We start from the raw sequence: 17,695 nt of genomic DNA on the forward strand, positions 1-17,695 counted from the left end.
AGTCAAAGCTTTCTGATCAAAAAAGGTAATGTGTGTGGTAAAATTAGAAGACGGCAAGTCGTGGAACAGGGAAAAGTTGCCGGTGGAAAGAAGTCATTCGTTGTTGGTGCTAAGAAGCCCCTTAAGCAGCCAGGTGTGAGGTGTTCCTAAGAAGAATGTGGATAATAATAATAATAATAATCCACATTTGTAAAGCGCACAATCACCCGTAAGGGTCTCTAGGCGCTGGGGGCCGTCGGGAAGATTAAGCAAGCTATTGCCCAGAGTCACATGGTGCTGAGCTAATCTGCCGCCGGTGCCGGGGATCGAACCATGATCCCCAGAAGCCAGAGTCAGTCGCCCTAGCCGCGGCGCCACACCCTAGCTTGGGAGTGTCAGGGGAGATGAGTCTCCACAAACAAGACCATTAGTGAAAGGAAACCATTTGTGTGGTAACAAGACCACGTATCATTATATTTGCTTGACAGTTTTTTTTGTGTGTCATCTTAGGGATGCATTTAGTTTTACATTTTTTCTATTTAATGGGAAGAATGTGTTGGGTTTAGTTGCTTGGGAGGGAAGTTGAGGTTGGAATGTGGTACCTGGGATTATGAAAGTGTTGGAGGGAATGTGGAATGTTAGTTCAAACTAATTAGACTGTTGGTCTTTTCCCTAGCTACTCTGCCGGTTGTACATTTCATACCTACATTAAAAGGCATTTTCAGCTTACTTCTTGTAGACTGGGCATTACCACCGGTGCACTTTTCAATGGTGACGAGCGGAATGAAAAAACACGCGTGTTCACAGCTGACAGGGTGCCATTTTGGCCTTTTGTGTCGGGGGTATCCGTGGGAGACATCGTGCAGGTGAGAGGAGTGTTGTGTAGTTCCTAAAAATACATAGGATCTGTGCTTTTAGACAACGTAAACTAAGGGATTGGTGTCTAGATTAATTCCAGACTGCCCCCCAAAGGATATGTTAGCCTTTAGACCAGATAGCTCCCAGTTCTGCTATAAGCCCCCTAACTTTACCAAGTAGAAAATCGTTTCTGGCAACTATCGAACATGATAAACCTTGATCCTTCAGAGATTGTGGAAACAGTATAGTACTTTTCGCTCAGTCAAACGTCTCCAATAGATGCACAGAATAAACGGTGGGGACGTTTTCAATAAGCATTTATTGAATCAGCATAATTTTAGTATAAAACATTTTTGATGCGACAATCATTAGACAGAAGCATATATATAAGATTACAAGCACCAACAGAGTAAATGGAAGATCGAATTCTACGATGGTGCTAAAACAGTGAATATATGCAGGCATATAGACGTGACAGTAATCAAGCGTACGCCTATGATACTGACCCTACCTAAGTGTACCTAGCATGTGTATGGGTGTAAAGCCAAGAATCCCTACGAAAAGAGCCATCCCCATTATCTGATGGGTGAGAATGAAGGACACTGTATTGGTCTCAAGTTGCACACCCCGCAAGGGATGTCAGACCGCTACGTGTTGTAGCTTCTGCAGGCCGGGACCCCAGTGTCTTTTGTCAGCATCTCCCCTGTCTATTTAGTGGAGGTATGGTTCTTTTGTAACATAAAGATAGCCTAGGGGTTTCTTACCACAATCGATATGTTGTGAGTTCAATTTTGCAAATGAGTCTAAATCAATACCTGCAATTATGCCAAGTAGTTCTATCGCCCTAAGATGAAATTGACCATGACTTTTCTACAGAGTATGTTAATCCAGTTATGTAAGTCATGTGTAGGGCACTTTTCTAAGAATCCTCATGCATAATAAATTAGGCTAGTTTCAAGGAAACCAATTGACGTTTATTCAGCACTTTGCTACTTAGGCGTAGGTCGGGGTACATAACAGGAGGAACCGCTTTTGCTCCTCGTTAGTCTAAGCCAAGGTGACTTGCGGTTTTGCCTGAGCCAGAGGTGTTTTCGGAGAGAAGAGGATCAACGATGATGTGTCGACTGGGCTGAGCTCAGTTAAAGATGCATGATCCTTGCATTCTAGGAATCACCTGGCAACGTCAGCAAGATGGATATCTTTATTGAGTGGAACTTGGGAGCACTGCAACGCGAGCAATGTCCGAGGCGTAGGATACTTGCCGCCATATGGAGTGTACTACTAACAATACAAAAGGTGCCACCATGAACCAGCAAGGAGAGTGTTGTGGCTGCCAATATCAGATGCGAAGAGCAGTTGCAGCTGGGCAGGTAGTAAAGCGCATATCTAAGGCACTGTAGCCTATGTGTGAAAGGAGCTGTTTTGTATAATAACAGTTTAAGCGCGCCGTGCAGGTACCAGCTGCAATTTATTAGTCCATTGCCACTGGTGCACTTTTAAAGCTTCAGAGGGAGTGCTATATATTGGGGAGTAGCTCTAACATAGCTGGCTAACAGACAACAGTGTAATCAGTTAGTTGTGACTACAGTTCTACACGGACCACAGCATACTCATATCTATAATTCTTTGTTTTATCTAGAACAGCCAAGGATTTATGGTAGCTTTTTTTAAATTTAAATGTGCAAAAGTATGAATATTGGGTGAAAATCATTTAAAAAAATGTATGGTTTTAATAGAGCATGGAGTCATAGCCGATTAATTAAGGATGTTACACTTGAAACAAATTTAGTATGTCACTTTGAAGTGTAATTAATTCTGTGATGTAGTTGTCACATTTTTGTGTGAGACACCATTTATTTTAAAGTGGATGCAGTTTCTGGTGTTCTGCTCATCTTGCACCTTCTCATCCTCCCTCACAGTCAGTGTCCTGCTGTAAGCCATCCCTATTCTTGTTTCCGTGCAGCACCAAGTTGATGATGCCAAAGGTTCAAAAGATGAATTACTTTGTTAGGAAGTTTGTATTGTGAATGAAGCTTCTATCGTGTACTCAAAGTATCACTTTCAAGGACTTAAGGCGTGCTAATTCTATGAGACAGTGTTTAAGGAATGTTTCAACTTGTGTTGAACATCTCTGGAGGGCAGTTGTTGAGGAGCTAGCTAGGTGGAAGATTTATCTTACCTTAAGAAATGGGTTAGTACTAAAGGTTTAAAATATTTCGCTGCTGTTCCTAATTTGCCAATGCGACCCTAACCATGATTGTACCATGCTGAACTTGCAGAATCTATTAATGCCTTGCATGAATGGTGTATAAAAACTCTTGGATTTTGGAAGTGTGGGGGTCATTTTTAGGTCTCGCCTGAGCCAGCGCCTGTCCTGCTCTGCGAGACATTTAGTAAGTGGGTTTTCAAAGTACTACCACACGCTTTTGCTGGCCTCAAGCTTGCGGTTACGTGCGCGCGTGCGTGCATGCGTGTAGCCACCATTTGGTTTTCCTCCGTCATGGGTCATTAAGTGCTCTGCGCTCGCGGGCACCCTTACAGCCCGTGATCACGTTCACTTTCGCTGCTGGTTCACTTTCACGGCCGCGCAGCCAATGCTTGTTTATAGTTGTATCAAGGGCTGCTGTCGCATCAGCTGCTGCTGGGGCAACTTTCCTTTTCCTCCTGGGAATCTGTCTATTCTGTCCATTTGTCAATAGATTTCTTTTATTGGGATGCTGTCGGTGCGCTTGATGAGTTTTACTCTAGGTTTTTTGCTTAGGCTTGCTGTGGACGTGTGGGTTGTGCGGACCGGAATAACAGGCTTGGAGGCCGGATATAATGAGCTATGCTCAGCAGTAATTTTATTATAAGGGGTGAACAAAGTCTGAAGGGAAGGTGGGGTGCTTTCCAGGTTCCGGCGGGTTTGTAGGGTGGATCTTAGGATGGACAACCTGGGCCGAGCGGTCGCTGTAGGTCGGGTCTTCTCCTCCGGCCGTGTACGGTCTTCTCCCACGTAGGGCACTGGAACTCCTCGGAGGCTTCAAGAAAGGAGAGAAGTGTACGGGCGTTAGTCCGACTAGTAATGGACTTGTAGTACTGCCACCCACACCGGGACGTGAGGGAATGAAAATATCCAGTGAGGAGGGGAAGGACGGGTACGCAGGACAAGGCAAGTAAGAGAGGGGAGGGAAAGAGGGGTGTCGGGTGCCGGAGACGGTGCTCGGACTCTTTACAGTGCCAGTGCAAAAAGGGGGCAATATACAGTGCTCGGTGCTCGTGCTGCTTTACGTACGATATCTACAACTATTTACAGGGAGGGGGCACTGAGAAAAGGATGGAAGGTACTCACGTGCCCCACCGCAACTCTCGTCCGAGTTGCGGCCGCTCTCCAGCCACCTCCTGAGGACGCCACCAGTCTTCCGTCCAGACGTCCTCCTCCTCCTCGTCCTCGCTTCGCTCTTGCCGCACTGCTCCACTCTCTGTCGGGGGTTCTTCGCTTTCCGCTGTCTCCTGCCACGAGTCGGCTGCTTCGAACGCTTCTCCTCCTTTGCCGTGGGTTTTTCTACCTTCCGGGTTGGACGCTGTAGCAGCACTTCCGGGGTCAGAGGTGGCGGCTTCCGGGTCGTCACTTCCGGGGTCGCGGGCAGCCACTTCCAGTCCTCCGGGGTCTGTTGTCGGTGTAGATACCTGCAGGGGAAAAAAGAGAGGAGGAGTCCTGGGTGTCCGGGACGTTAAGTGACCGGGTGCGGGGGTCAGAACCCCCACGCTCGGACGTGGCTGCAGTGAGGTAAGGGCTTCGTCTCCACATCCCCTTTCCCTAGCCGTCTTTCTTGTCGGGGTGGTGGGAGGAGGATACCGAAAGAGGTAATCCGCGTTGCCCTGTTGCAGTCCCTTCCTGTGCAGTGTCTTGAATCGAAATGGCTGTAGGGAGAGAAACCACCGGAGTACTCGGTCGTTGTGGCCCCGGTAGCGGGCCATCCATTCTAGAGGGGCGTGGTCGGTGTAGAGGAGGAACTCACGCCCCTCCAGGTAGTATCGAAGGCTCTCTACTGCCCACTTGATCGCCAATGCCTCTTTCTCCACCACTGCATAATTCACTTCTCGGGGAAAGAGTTTCCTACTGAGGTATAGGATCGGTCTTTCGACCCCTTGTGGGTCCTTCTGGGAGAGGACAGCCCCCAAGCCCTGGTCGGATGCATCAGTTTGTAGGATGAAGGATTGTGTATAGTCCGGACTGATGAGCACCGGCTCGGAGATCAGGGATTGTTTAAGTTGGTCAAAGGCATGTAATACCAGGGAAGAGGGCTGCCGGAGGTGCTCTTCTGTCTTTGAGGTCTTCTTCAACAAATCTGTCAGAGGGGCTGCGGTTTGGGAGAAATTCGGGATGAATCTCCTGTAATACCCCAACAAACCAAGGAAGGCGCGGAGTTCCTTCCTGGTTTGTGGGAAGGGGATGGCTTGTATGGCCTTGATTTTGTTGTTCTGCGGACGTATGAGCCCTTCCCCCAAGAGATATCCCAGATATTGCACGCTCTGTGCCGCTAAGGTGGTTTTGGATGGGTTGATGGTGAAGCCATGGTTCCCCAGAGAGGAGATGACGGCCCGCAGATGACATAGATGCTGTTCCCAACTGTCACTATGTATGACGATGTCATCCAGATATGCCCCGGCGTACCGTATGTGTGGCTGAAGCACCAAGTTCATGGCCCTCTGAAAGGTAGCCGGAGCTCCGTGAAGCCCAAAGGGCATCACCTTAAACTGAAACAAGCCCTCAGGGGTTGAGAAGGCAGTCTTGGGTTTGTCTCTCTCTTTGAGTGGGATCTGCCAGTACCCCTTGCATAGGTCGAGGGTGCTTATGTACTTAGCTTTGCCTATGCGCTCTACCATCTCGTCTACTCGGGGCAAGGGATAGGAGTCAAAGGCCGAAATCTTGTTCACTTCCCTGAAGTCGATACAAAATCTAGTGGAGCCATCTGGTTTGGGCACTAGAACGATAGGCGAATTCCAACTGCTGCAAGAGGGTTCTATGATGCCCATTCTTAGCATCTGGTTCGTCTCTTCTTTGATGATGGCTCTACGGGCTTCGGGGATACGATAGGGTCTTTGTCGCACTATTTTTCCCTCTTCCGTGTGGATGGCGTGCTCCACCACGGTGGAGCGTCCCGGCAGGTTTGAAAACACTGCTTGTACGGAGGACAAGGTGCTTCTAAGATCCTGTTTGCTTTGTTCCGGGAGATCCGGGTCAAAACACCCTTCGAAGGGACTGACAGCCGTTGTGGACAGGACAGGACGGGGGCCCTCCCACCTCTTTAGGAGGTTCACGTGATAGATTTGGGTGATCCCTCGGGTGGGGTCTATCTCCACTTCATAAGTAACAGGGGTCACGGGTCTCAGGATAGAAAAGGGGCCCTGCCACTGCCCTAGCAACTTATGGTCCGATGAAGGCAAAAGCAATAGCACGAGATCCCCAGGGTTGAACGTACGGGCTTTGGTTCCCCTGTCATACTGCCGCTTTTGTGTGACCTGTGCAGCCACAAGATTCTGCCTTACGATTTCACGTATCTGTCCTAAGTGGGTCCTCAGATTGTTAACGTATTCGGGTAGGGGTCGGGTTCTGTCGGGCTCAGCTTCCCAGGCCTCCCTAGCCATGTCCAACAGGGTCCGAGGAGCCCGCCCATACAACAACTCATACGGGGAGTACCCGGTGCTGCTTTGAACCTTACACCGATGGCAAAAAGAGCAAGGGGAAGCATCTCCTCCCATCTCCTGCTCTCCAGACCTAAAAGTTTTTTAAGTGTTGTTTTCAGGGTGGCATTATAGCGTTCCACCAACCCATCGGACTGGGGGTGGTAGGCTGCGGTCCTTATTTGCTTTATGCCCAGGTGGGCACAGACCTGGCGCATAAGGGAAGAAACAAAAGGCGTCCCCTGATCTTTTAAGATCTCCCGGGGAAACCCTACCCTCGTGAAGATGGAGATGAGGGCCTTGGCTATGGTTTGGGTGGTGGGTTGGCGCAAGGGGACCGCTACCTACAACCACTCCTAGAGGGGAGCAGTGGTCCTATAATGTCCATCCCTACTCGGGTGAAAGGGATGTCAATGAGAGGGAGGGGCTGGAGAGGGACCCTGGGGGGACGATACCGGCTATTTTTTTGACAGACCGGGCATTCTCTGCAGTATCTTTTTATTTGCCCGTGCACCCCTGGCCAGTAAAATTTTTCCAATATCGTTTGTCCGGTTTTCACATCACTGAAATGTCCGCCTAACAAATGGCTATGGGCCAGGAACAGCACCTTCTCTCGAAACAGTCCGGGAACAACCAATTGGGCCGAGGACTGTTGGGGTCCTCCCTTTCGGTAGAGCAGCCCGCTCTTTTGAAAGAAGTAAGGACCTACTTGTAGCGGATCCTCGGCGTCCAGGGCTCGCCCCCAGGCCTCCTGTAGCACCGGGTCTTCTTGCTGTGCGACGCGGAACTCTCGGTCCGTTTCCCATGGATGGATATCCACCTGAGCGGGGAAGGCCATAGCAAAGTCCCTTTTTTCCTTCTTTTTCTGCCTTCTGGTCTTGGCCGGCTTCCCCTCGGAATCAGCAGAAGGAGGCTCATGGGGAAAAGTGGCCTCGGCCCACCATTTCTTCAAGGAGTCCGTCGTGTCTTCCAGGAGACGGGGCAGACCGCTGTAGTCGCTACCCAATATTACTTGTTCAGGGAGATTGGGTATCAGGCCGACTGTTAGCAGGCTCCCCTCCTCTGTAGGGCGTTGCACCCGGACCCTGGCGGTTGGGTACGTCTTGGTGTCACCATGGACACATTTGATGGCCACTGTGCCCGTTACGGGTCCGACGGTGTGGGGCAGCTCCTGAGGCCGTAGAACGCTCTGCCTACACCCGGTGTCGGCCAGTGCCATCATGTGGTGTCCTTCAATCTTTACCGGACATCGAAAAGGGGGAGGGTTGGTGTCTGTGATGAGACATACATAGTTCCTGGCCAGACCTATGTCCATGGGCTCTTCCTTTTGTGGGCATATGCGTGCAATGTGCCCATACCCACCACAATGAAAGCCTTGGGGTCCTGGCGGGTTGGGACGAGGCATGACTGGGTAGGGCATTAGTGGAGTGATCTCGGGTTTTCTGAGCACCGGAGGGGGTCTTTGGGCCCGGGGATGACTGCCATGCGGTATGCGGGGAGGGTGCTCCTCCTTGGGTCACTGGGATTCCTGGGCTCTGCTGTAGGCGCTGGCAATTTCCACGGTGCTGTCGAGGGTTAGTCGGGCATGTTGGCGCACCCACTTCTGAGTGGCTGGATGCAAGGAAGCGAGGTACTGTTCCAGATATATCTTGGACATGATGTCTTCCTTGTTGGCCGTGGCGGGCTTCAGCCACCGGTTGGCGAGGTCCTGGATGCGGAAGGACAAAGCCGAGGCGTTTCTTGGGCTCCTTCCTTAGCCTGACGGAGCTTAACCCTGTACGTCTCGTCGTCAATCCCCAGACGCTCCAGGATGCAAGCCTTGATGTCCTGGTAGGGTGTTTGTCCCTGGATGTTGGCCTGTTGGTAGGCGGCTTGCAGCTCCCCTGTCAACAAGGGACCTAGGTAGTGGCCCCATCGGTCGGCAGGCCAGGCTGCAGCCTGGGCTAGGCGCTCGAAGTTCGTGAAGAAGTAATCAGGGTCTTCACCTGGGACGTACTTCTGTAAGACGACAGAAGGGAGGGTGGTGACCGGTCTTTGTTGCCCCATAACGGTCGTGAGCTTCTCCAGGGCTTGGTCCTGTGCGGAGCCCTGGCCTTTCAGGACGTCGTGTAATTGACCCCGATCGTCTTCCGCCGTTTTGAGGAACCTCTCCATCATCTTCCCCAACTGTTCTTGGCATTCCGCCAGCTGTTTGACTGCGGCCTCCATGCCTCCGGGGTATCCCACTTCTGACACCACCTGTGGACGTGTGGGTTGTGCGGACCGGAATAACAGGCTTGGAAGCCGGATATAATGAGCTATGCTCAGCAGTAATTTTATTATAAGGGGTGAACAAAGTCTGAAGGGAAGGTGGGGTGCTTTCCAGGTTCCGGCGGGTTTGTAGGGTGGATCTTAGGATGGACAACCCGGGCCCAGCGGTCGCTGTAGGTCGGGTCTTCTCCTCCGGCCGTGTACGGTCTTCTCCCACGTAGGGCACTGGGACTCCTCGGAGGCTTCAAGAAAGGAGAGAAGTGTACGGGCGTTAGTCCGACTAGTAATGGACTTGGAGTACTGCCACCCACACCGGGACGTGAGGGAATGAAAATATCCAGTGAGGTAGGGGAAGGACGGGTACGCAGGACAAGGCAAGTAAGAGAGGGGAGGGAAAGAGGGGTGTCGGGTGCCGGAGACGGTGCTCGGACTCTTTACAGTGCCAGTGCAAAAAGGGGGCAATATACAGTGCTCGGTGCTCGTGCTGCTTTACGTACGATATCTACAACTATTTACAGGGAGGGGGCACTGAGAAAAGGATGGAAGGTACTCACGTGCCCCGCCGCAACTCTCGTCCGAGTTGCGGCCGCTCTCCAGCCACCTCCTGAGGACGCCACCAGTCTTCCGTCCAGACGTCCTCCTCCTCCTCGTCCTCGCTTCGCTCTTGCCGCACTGCTCCACTCTCTGTCGGGGGTTCTTCGCTTTCCGCTGTCTCCTGCCACGAGTCGGCTGCTTCGAAAGCTTCTCCTCCTTTGCCGTGGGTTTTTCTACCTTCCGGGTTGGACGCCGTAGCAGCACTTCCGGGGTCAGAGGTGGCGGCTTCCGGGTCGTCTCTTCCGGGGTCGCGGGCGGCCACTTCCGGTCCTCCGGGGTCTGTTGTCGGTGTAGATACCTGCAGGGGAAAAAAGAGAGAAGGAGTCCTGGGTGTCCGGGACGTTAAGTGACCGGGTGCGGGGGTCAGAACCCCCACGCTCGGATGTGGCTGCAGTGAGGTAAGGGCTTCGTCTCCACACTTGCCTAATTAGGGCTAGGTTTTATGACTCTGTATTTCTGTATTTGGGCCTTAATGGCCATTCATGCTTTTTTCTCAGTACCACATTTACTAATCATTCTGTTTGTCTTACTTTTGATCTAGAACTCAGTCATTAATGCTTCCCTATTATTTTACTCGTATTCTTGGGGTTCGGTATTCTCAAAATTATGGTAGCAGAAGATGGTTACATTCGAGCACTTCCTCTTTAAGGTGTCCCCTGAAGATTTTCATAGTTTTTGAACTACTTATTCTCAGCTCATAGGAGAAAGACGTTTTTTGAGAATTGCCTATTTCCCGGTGCCGTATCCTCCTGAGGGGTAACAATCTGTGTTACTGTGCGGTCCTGAATGAACTTTGAGTGTAAGTTTGAATAGTGAGACACTGGGTTTGTGAATGAGTGCGTTGATGGATTTTTGTTTCTGTGTTGAATTGGTTGGCTATGTGATTATGATCGTGGGTTCAGTTGGGGGGCTTATTACTGTTGTTAATATATACTATTCAGATGTGTAAACCCATTTGAAATAGTTTTATTAAAATGGAATTTAATTGGTTATGGGATGCATGGAAAATGTAAGATCTTGAGATATTGATTATTTGTATTCTGGTGTGTAGAGCAAGGTGCCGCTAACAGATCAGTTGGGATCCTGAATTTACAAATATTCCTTTTCAAATTTGAGAGTTTAATTTGGTTTGTTGTGCTTACCCTGAGTTCACACAGTGAAGTACAGTAACTCGTAGGTGGATACCTACTGGGCAGGAATTGCCTAGTGAGAATTTTTGTAATATTGTGGTTCGTCCTCCCATTTCTCGAATCCAATACTTTATGGCTTTCCTTTTAGTTACTTAACTTGAAAAACGGGCTTGTATTTCCTTTATAGGATATACAGGCAACAATCTATTGGTTTAATGCGATTTAATGTGTTTCTGTAATTCTTTTCTTGTTTACGTAAAAAATCGCGCTGAAAATGGTTGCTTAGCCAGGGAGCCACGCTGGGATTAGTGTGACATCACCACAAGCTGGACTCCGATTGGTTGTCTGCCAGCATAGTCTTGCGGTGATAGGTTGACCTCTGACAGAACTGTGCTGCCATTAGTTGTTCGCTACGTGCGTTTACAATATTGGGACTTCTTTGATTGATTTGAGCTAATTAAGAGTACAACGTGGGTGTAGTATTTACGAAACCCAAGCTTAAGAAAGAGAAGTACCTAGAGAGGGACAAAAGTTGCCTAGTGGGGGCACGCCAGCATAACCAATGATGGAAGAGGCTGTGTATTATATGTGTGTCTGGATTCCCGAATGGAATAAATATACAGAGCATTATAAGGCTTTGCAGTTTACTATGGGGATGTCTTTCATTTTAAAAATTAGATTTCCTGATGCAAACTATGTATGACATGGAACCAGTGCTGAGAACTGCACAGTTTGGGGTACTTAATAAATGGGATCGCACGGCAACAGAGAAAGAGAGGGACAAAAAAGATAGAACTGTGAAGAAATCATGTAGAGGTTGGTTGGAAGGCAAATCTGTTTTGCCAGAAGCAAAATTGGAGAGTCGATATGACGGATAGTGTTAGGACCTATTCTACTACAGTTAAAGGAACAGAACAAGACATGCTCTCAAGCACTGGAATGCTTCAGCAATCTACCTGCGGCAAGAAACTCACCATCACCATTTCACTTTTATAAACTCTTGTGAACTTTCTAAAGCTGCTAGCGCCAAGACACCCATTCCTGGGAATGTATCATGTTCTTCATCATCAAATAAAGTAACTGTTAAAGCATCTACTTTTGAAGAACACAATTGAAACTGAGATAATGATTTGTAGACCAACAATACTAAAGTGGAGTTTTTTGCTGGTGTAGAGCCAAGAGAAAAATGGTGAGTCCTACATAGAGTGTTAGTGTTTTAACAACTTTGTGTGGCAGATGATCGTATGCTTTCTATTTTAAATTCATTATTTTCTTATTTTTTTTATTTTACTCACATTTGCCAACTCAACCAGTATCCTGTTAGATGCATATGCTTTTTTTGTGTGTGAATTATGAAAAGTATCATTTTTGTTTGATATAATGTAGGAAATATCATGTACTAGTTTTGATAACTGTTTCATATCATAGATGCCAGCTTTGTTTTTTTAAACGTATTTTTATTTATTGATTTAATAGCCACATAATAAATCGCTACAACAACAGAAAACACACAATTGTGGTGTCTATGCGAAAATACAATCAAAGCGTCTTTGTGATTTGCAGCACTAAAAAAATTTGTAATAAAATGTCCGAGAGTGAGGTGCGATTACACCGGAGGGGTCTATTATGTCTCCAAACAGTAATTGTTTGGTATGGATAGAGATACGCACCATCTGGGGAGAAGGTTGTACAAATTCTCCCAATTATAGTGTTACATCAAGAAGACAATATACTCATATAACACAAATGAAACCTCCTTAATAAAAGAGAGGAGTTTGGGAGAAGGAGTGGGAAAGGGGAGGACACAGTCGCATTTTTGCACAAGCACGTCTATAGAACGAGAACTGGTTACTCAGTAGAAGGTGTCAAATTGGTTGTTGATTGATTAATGATGTATTTGACAGCTGCAATTCAGAAGTAGATGTCAGCTTTGTTTGATGTTGTATCGTAGTAATTGTTACCTGGTTTATCATTTCTGGTTTTTGGGAAGCATATTAATGATTTTTGCTTTTACTTCTTAGCACACGTTTTTGTTCTCAAAATCTTCATTAGAAATGTGTCTCATGTTCTGTAGGTGAGGTTGTGAATGCTGGGGATGCCTTGTGTGAGATTGAAACCGACAAAGCGGTGGTAACCATGGAGTCCAGCGATGACGGCGTGCTTGCCAAAATTGTGGTATGCTTTTATATTTTTTCTTTTGTTATGTTGGGTCTTGATCTTTAATTTTGAAGCGCAGCAAATATCTACTTCAAGGTGAGTTACTTTAAAAAAATGTAGTTTTTATTCTTTGTTTCAGTGATGTGTGTATTAAACATTGTTGCTTTTTAGGTCTAATTTACACAAACAGGGGCGTGAGAAGGTTTTAATTCTTACAATAACTGTCTATCATTTTCTTAGGAAAATTTGCAGTAGTTCCATTTAAAACTTTCACGTTAGTAGATGACCTTAAAGCTTGTCTGTCAGTTATGGACGTGACGAAATTGACCTGTCCGGGTTTCTTAGTGCATGGAGGGTCATTGAGACTCCTGCTCGTTTCCACTGGTGTCTGAACTCACAGCCTGTGTACAAAGTTTGAGGGCTAAGGGAGGTTTAACTGGGCAGGGGTTGAGGGAGAGAAAATATTATTGGCCCCCGACAGGCATCATCCAAGAGGCAGGACGCCCTTGCACCTATTCTCTTGATGTGCTCTAATTTGTTGCATTTTATAAACCTACGTCTCTCCACATTAAGTTTCGAAATTTCAATGCACTTACAAATTCACTGATGATCAAGTATATTTAAATTCCGTGTCATAAAAACGTGCTCGAATTGCATTGCGAAGTTAGAAGGGTTTTTCAACACAAGACATACATAAACTTTTTTTGTTTAGTTTAATATTTCATGATGTTGTGTTTGAAGGACTGCTATTTTTAGATTACCTCCAATAGCGGATTGATCACTCGAAAGACAAAAAATGTCCACGTGTGGGCATGGACAGTGCAGGCCGGGCGAGATAATATGGGCACTTCCCTAACGTTTTTAAATCACTGGGGCCATGAGTAGCTAAACGTGACCATCCTTCCCGAAGTGCGGAGACCATTTTATTCAAGTGTTTATTGAGCTGAAGTTACAGTAAAAGTCCCACCTGCAAAGAAATGGATAAAGATACCAGCAGTGATGGGGAGAATACAGAGGGAAGCATCTTTTTTAATGTGCCAAGTACACGTGTAGAGGTTGGGGAGCTTTGCGACTTTGTGTCATTTTCTTTGTCCGTTTTTGTACTTTCATTGATATATAGCTGTGTGTGTGTGTCTGTCTGAATTTTTTTTGTCTACTTGTGGTTCCCTCCTTGTGTTTTGTAGCATAAAACACACACTGCCGATGATGGACATTACTGCAAACATTTCTGTGGTTTTCTTTATTCAATCTTTTCCTTGCGTTTGTGCTTTTGGTTGTGTTTTATTATTGTGTGACTGGATCCCAAGTTTGATGTTGGTTTAAAGTATAATCAGGAACACAGTAGTGTGAGGACACTTCAGGAGATTTCTCTTCTGTGTCGAGCCCTCTCAGAGGGCGACTATGCCCCACTCTGTACGGATGGGAGCTGCAGCTGCCTGCTGATACCTTCATTAATTAGTAAATAGATGCATTTAAAGATATGTAATGGGACTTGACTACCCCGGGTGACTCCTCACATTAACAGCGGAGCGGCCTGATGCTGGAGGAGCGCATATGGACTGACAGCCAGGGGTCCCACAGGGCTCTGCTTCGTCTAAAAATAGTTCATTTTAATTTTTGAGCAATTTCCGTGGTTGCCTGAAGCCGAAAGTGTGCCGCCACCGACGTGGGACGCTATTTTTAGCCAGAAGAGCTCAATGCGAGCTGTTTTTCGCATGAATGAATGTTAAACAAATGCCTTTCCTTTCAGCACCGCCGCTGCCTCATTAATTCACCCATCACCAGGATCACGACTGCCAGTGAAGTTTAGGACGGGCCAGGTTGTTAAGAAGGAGCAAGGCTCCATATAGAAGGCGCCAGCAGCGGTGCCAGCAGCTCTGCATGCTTGTAGCCTCACGTGGGTACGAGGCTGGCATGATTGGTTATTGAACCTGAAACCTGGAGACCTGCTCCAAATCTGACCTCGACACTTGCCATTGACAGTCTAATTAACCAATAGTCTGCCAGCAGAGGAGCTGTGGTTATCACTGGCATGACTGTGCATCCTAAAGGCCTTCCTGACCCCGTGATGGGTAGTGAGCCAGCCATAATATAATCGTGGTGCCCTGGACAGCTGCCACTGAGCTAAAGATGCCTTCCGCCCTACTAGTCTTCTCTAGAGCTGGCACCAGAAGAAGCAGTGGCTGGACCTTTTCTATTCTGCCTGTGCCTGTGGAGCCCTTTACTCCCTTCGCACCTTCCTGGTGCCACTGCACGTTATCATTGGATAAATAATCACTCCATGCAGATCGAGGCCACTTACAACAAACGCAGTGCGGATAGGGTAAATATCGTAACTTAACATGAAGGACCACATTCCACCAGTGCTTAATTTGAGCCGGTGGTTTCTGGTGCTCAACACAGGCACTTAATTGTCAACACCAGCGTTTGTGACAGTCTGCCACAGGGTGGTGCTGTCTGCCTAATTAATAGTTGACCATAACAGTTAATTAGTAATTCAATATACATTTAAAATAACCATTACCCGCTGCCCAAGCCAATCTTATAACTTTGGGAGCATGAAGTGGTCCGAATTGTCACACTTGTAGAAATGTGATAGTTAGTACTTGAGCCTTGGCACTGATTTTTAGGCAGTGCATTCCACAACCTAGTGCCTGGCAGCAACTTAAGGGCAATAGGTGTAGATACATCAGTGAGGGCCAGGGCTGGATAGTGTAAACAAAAGCAGCCCATGTAAAATTGCTTAAACCTCTCTCTCTCTCTCTCTCTCTCTCTCTCTCTCGCGCGCTCTCGCTCTCTCCTCGCTCTCTCCTCGCTCTCTCCTCGCTCTCTCCTCGCTCTCTCCTCGCTCTCTCCTCGCTCTCTCCTCGCTCTCTCCTCGCTCTCTCCTCGCTCTCTCCTCGCTCTCTCCTCGCTCTCTCCTCGCTCTCTCCTCGCTCGCTCTCTCGCTCGCTCTCCCTCTACCCCCTCTCTCTCTCTCTCTCTCTCTCTCTCTCTCTCTCTCTCTCTCTCTCTCTCTCTCTCTCTCTCTCCCCCTCTCTCTCTTTCCCTCTACCCCCTCTCTCTCTCTCTCTCTCTCCCTCTACCCCCTCTCTCTCTCTCCCTCTACCCTCTCTCTCTCCTCTCTCTCTCTCTCTCTCTCTCCCTCTACCCCCTCTCTCTCTCTCTCCCTCTACCCCCTCTCTCTCTCTCTCCCTCTACCCCCTCTCTCTCTCTCTCCCTCTACCCCCTCTCTCTCTCTCTCCCTCTACCCCCTCTCTCTCTCTCTCTCTGTTTCCCTCTCGCTCGCTTTCCCTCCTTGTGCATGCTGCAGTTAACCTGCAGGAGCTGAGGAAAGTGACAGGGGCACCGGGATTAGTCTTGGGGGGCTTTCAAAACCGGCATCCAGGGGCTCAAGACCACTGGGGAAAAGCCTGGTGGAATAAAAGGGCGGTCCAGCCTTGTAGAGGCCAAATAAAAATATTCAACATATAGACAAGGATAGTGAATTAGACATGTCTAGGTTACCTATTAATGCATAAGTGAAAGCACCTCATTTGCAGAATTAAGCACATGGACTTTTGACTCCATGTAAACAAATTCAGCTTCTGTAGTAGGGGATCTCTGTTATAGTCATAATCTAGTGAATAGTCCTGCTCATGTGCGGGGACCGCGGAGCAATCAAAAATAATCTCTTAAACTGTCTTCTTTGCAGCAGTGCATAGACACTTAAGAGAGAATTAAAGACAGATAATGCAGCCTATACATGCAAGGCTACACTGTCCAGTACTTCAACTAGAAATGCAAAGGATATTCCGACAATATCACATTTAAACCTGTCTGCCAGGTTTCACCATGGAAAACACCTCCCCCTTTCACCAAATCCTTGGAATGATAGAGAGGAAGGACAGGACAGACAAGCCCCTATAGGCTGCCATTATGTGGCTTAAAAAGGGATTCCGTGCCTTTAAGGAAACTTTCCAGAACTCTCCTGGTATCCCAGAATGCACAGCAACTCCCTCCACTTTCAGTTCTTTTTTCCGGCTCCTGCTAGCAGGACCCTGGAGCATTGAGCCCTCCCTTTTTTTTTTTTCTACAAATTGTGCACTTTTAAAGTGTTAGAGTGTGTTCACTCAACGTGTTTTGCCTCTTCTCATCTTTGCTGGAGTTTCTCTGGTGTTTTGGCTGCTTTTTGTATCAAAAATGCCTGCCTTATTTGATAAATGTCCTGAGTGCTCCAGGAAAAAGGCAAAATCGGATCCTCACAGGGTTTGCATCCTGTGCCTGCCTTCTTCCCATGTTCCTGAGGAGTGTGATATCTGGCTGCAGTTCCCTAAAAGGGACAGGTCTAGATCCCGCCACACGGATTTGTTCAGTGCCAGGGACTACTCGCCGACCCTGACGGATTCCCCTCGGACGAGGGTGTCCCCGATCGACGAAATTGTCTCCTTCCACGAGGTGTTGCTGCGAGGAGCGGCTAAGCTGGGCATCACACTCGCGGTGCCCAGGCCCTTGACTTCCGTCATCTTTGAGACCCTGCACAAGAAACAGTTGTCTCGCCCCTTGTTGCCGTTGGTGCCTGGGCTGGTGGAACCGGCCATGGAACTCTTCCTCACCCCTGCGGTTACGAAATCAGCTCCTTCCAGGCTGCATAAGAAGTATCGGGCTCCTGACTCGGATCCGGTGTTTCTTCGCTTGGACCCTGCGCCGGACTCAGTGATTGTGACGGCGGCAAGGAAGCAACACGCCACCACTCCATCATCGACAGTGCCTCCTGACAAAGAGAGCCCCTGGATGGATTTGGCGGGCAGTAAGGTCTGTGGGACGGTCGCCACCTCTATGAAGGCCGCTAGTGCCTCAGCCTTGTTGGGACGTTATGATCGGTCCCTATGGGAGTCCCTCGCACGGTTCGTGGAACTTCTACCCCGGGAGAACAGGGAGGATTTCCAAGAGATCATGAATGAAGGACTCATGGTCTCCAACCAAGTTATCGGCTCTGCTGCGGATTCCTCCCTCCTGGCAGCACGTTGATACTGTCATGGGGTCAACCTGAGGCGCCACGCCTGGCTGCGTCTGTGTCC

The 17,695-nt window shown here is 48.2% G+C and overlaps 1 protein-coding gene across 2 annotated transcripts in view; it reads left to right on the forward strand.

Annotated features, from left to right (window-relative positions):
* The window catches only part of PDHX (pyruvate dehydrogenase complex component X), a 752,141-nt gene that overhangs the window by 359,728 nt on the left and 374,718 nt on the right, over window positions 1-17,695 (forward strand). For both annotated transcript variants that reach the window (XM_078684319.1, XM_078684320.1), the window contains exon 4: window positions 12,553-12,653. In XM_078684319.1, coding sequence (XP_078540445.1) covers window positions 12,553-12,653 — 101 coding nt within the window. The remainder of the gene's footprint in view (window positions 1-12,552; window positions 12,654-17,695) is intronic.

Source organism: Lissotriton helveticus, chromosome 3_2 (genome assembly GCF_964261635.1).
Source record: "Lissotriton helveticus chromosome 3_2, aLisHel1.1, whole genome shotgun sequence".
NCBI lineage: Eukaryota > Metazoa > Chordata > Amphibia > Caudata > Salamandridae > Lissotriton > Lissotriton helveticus.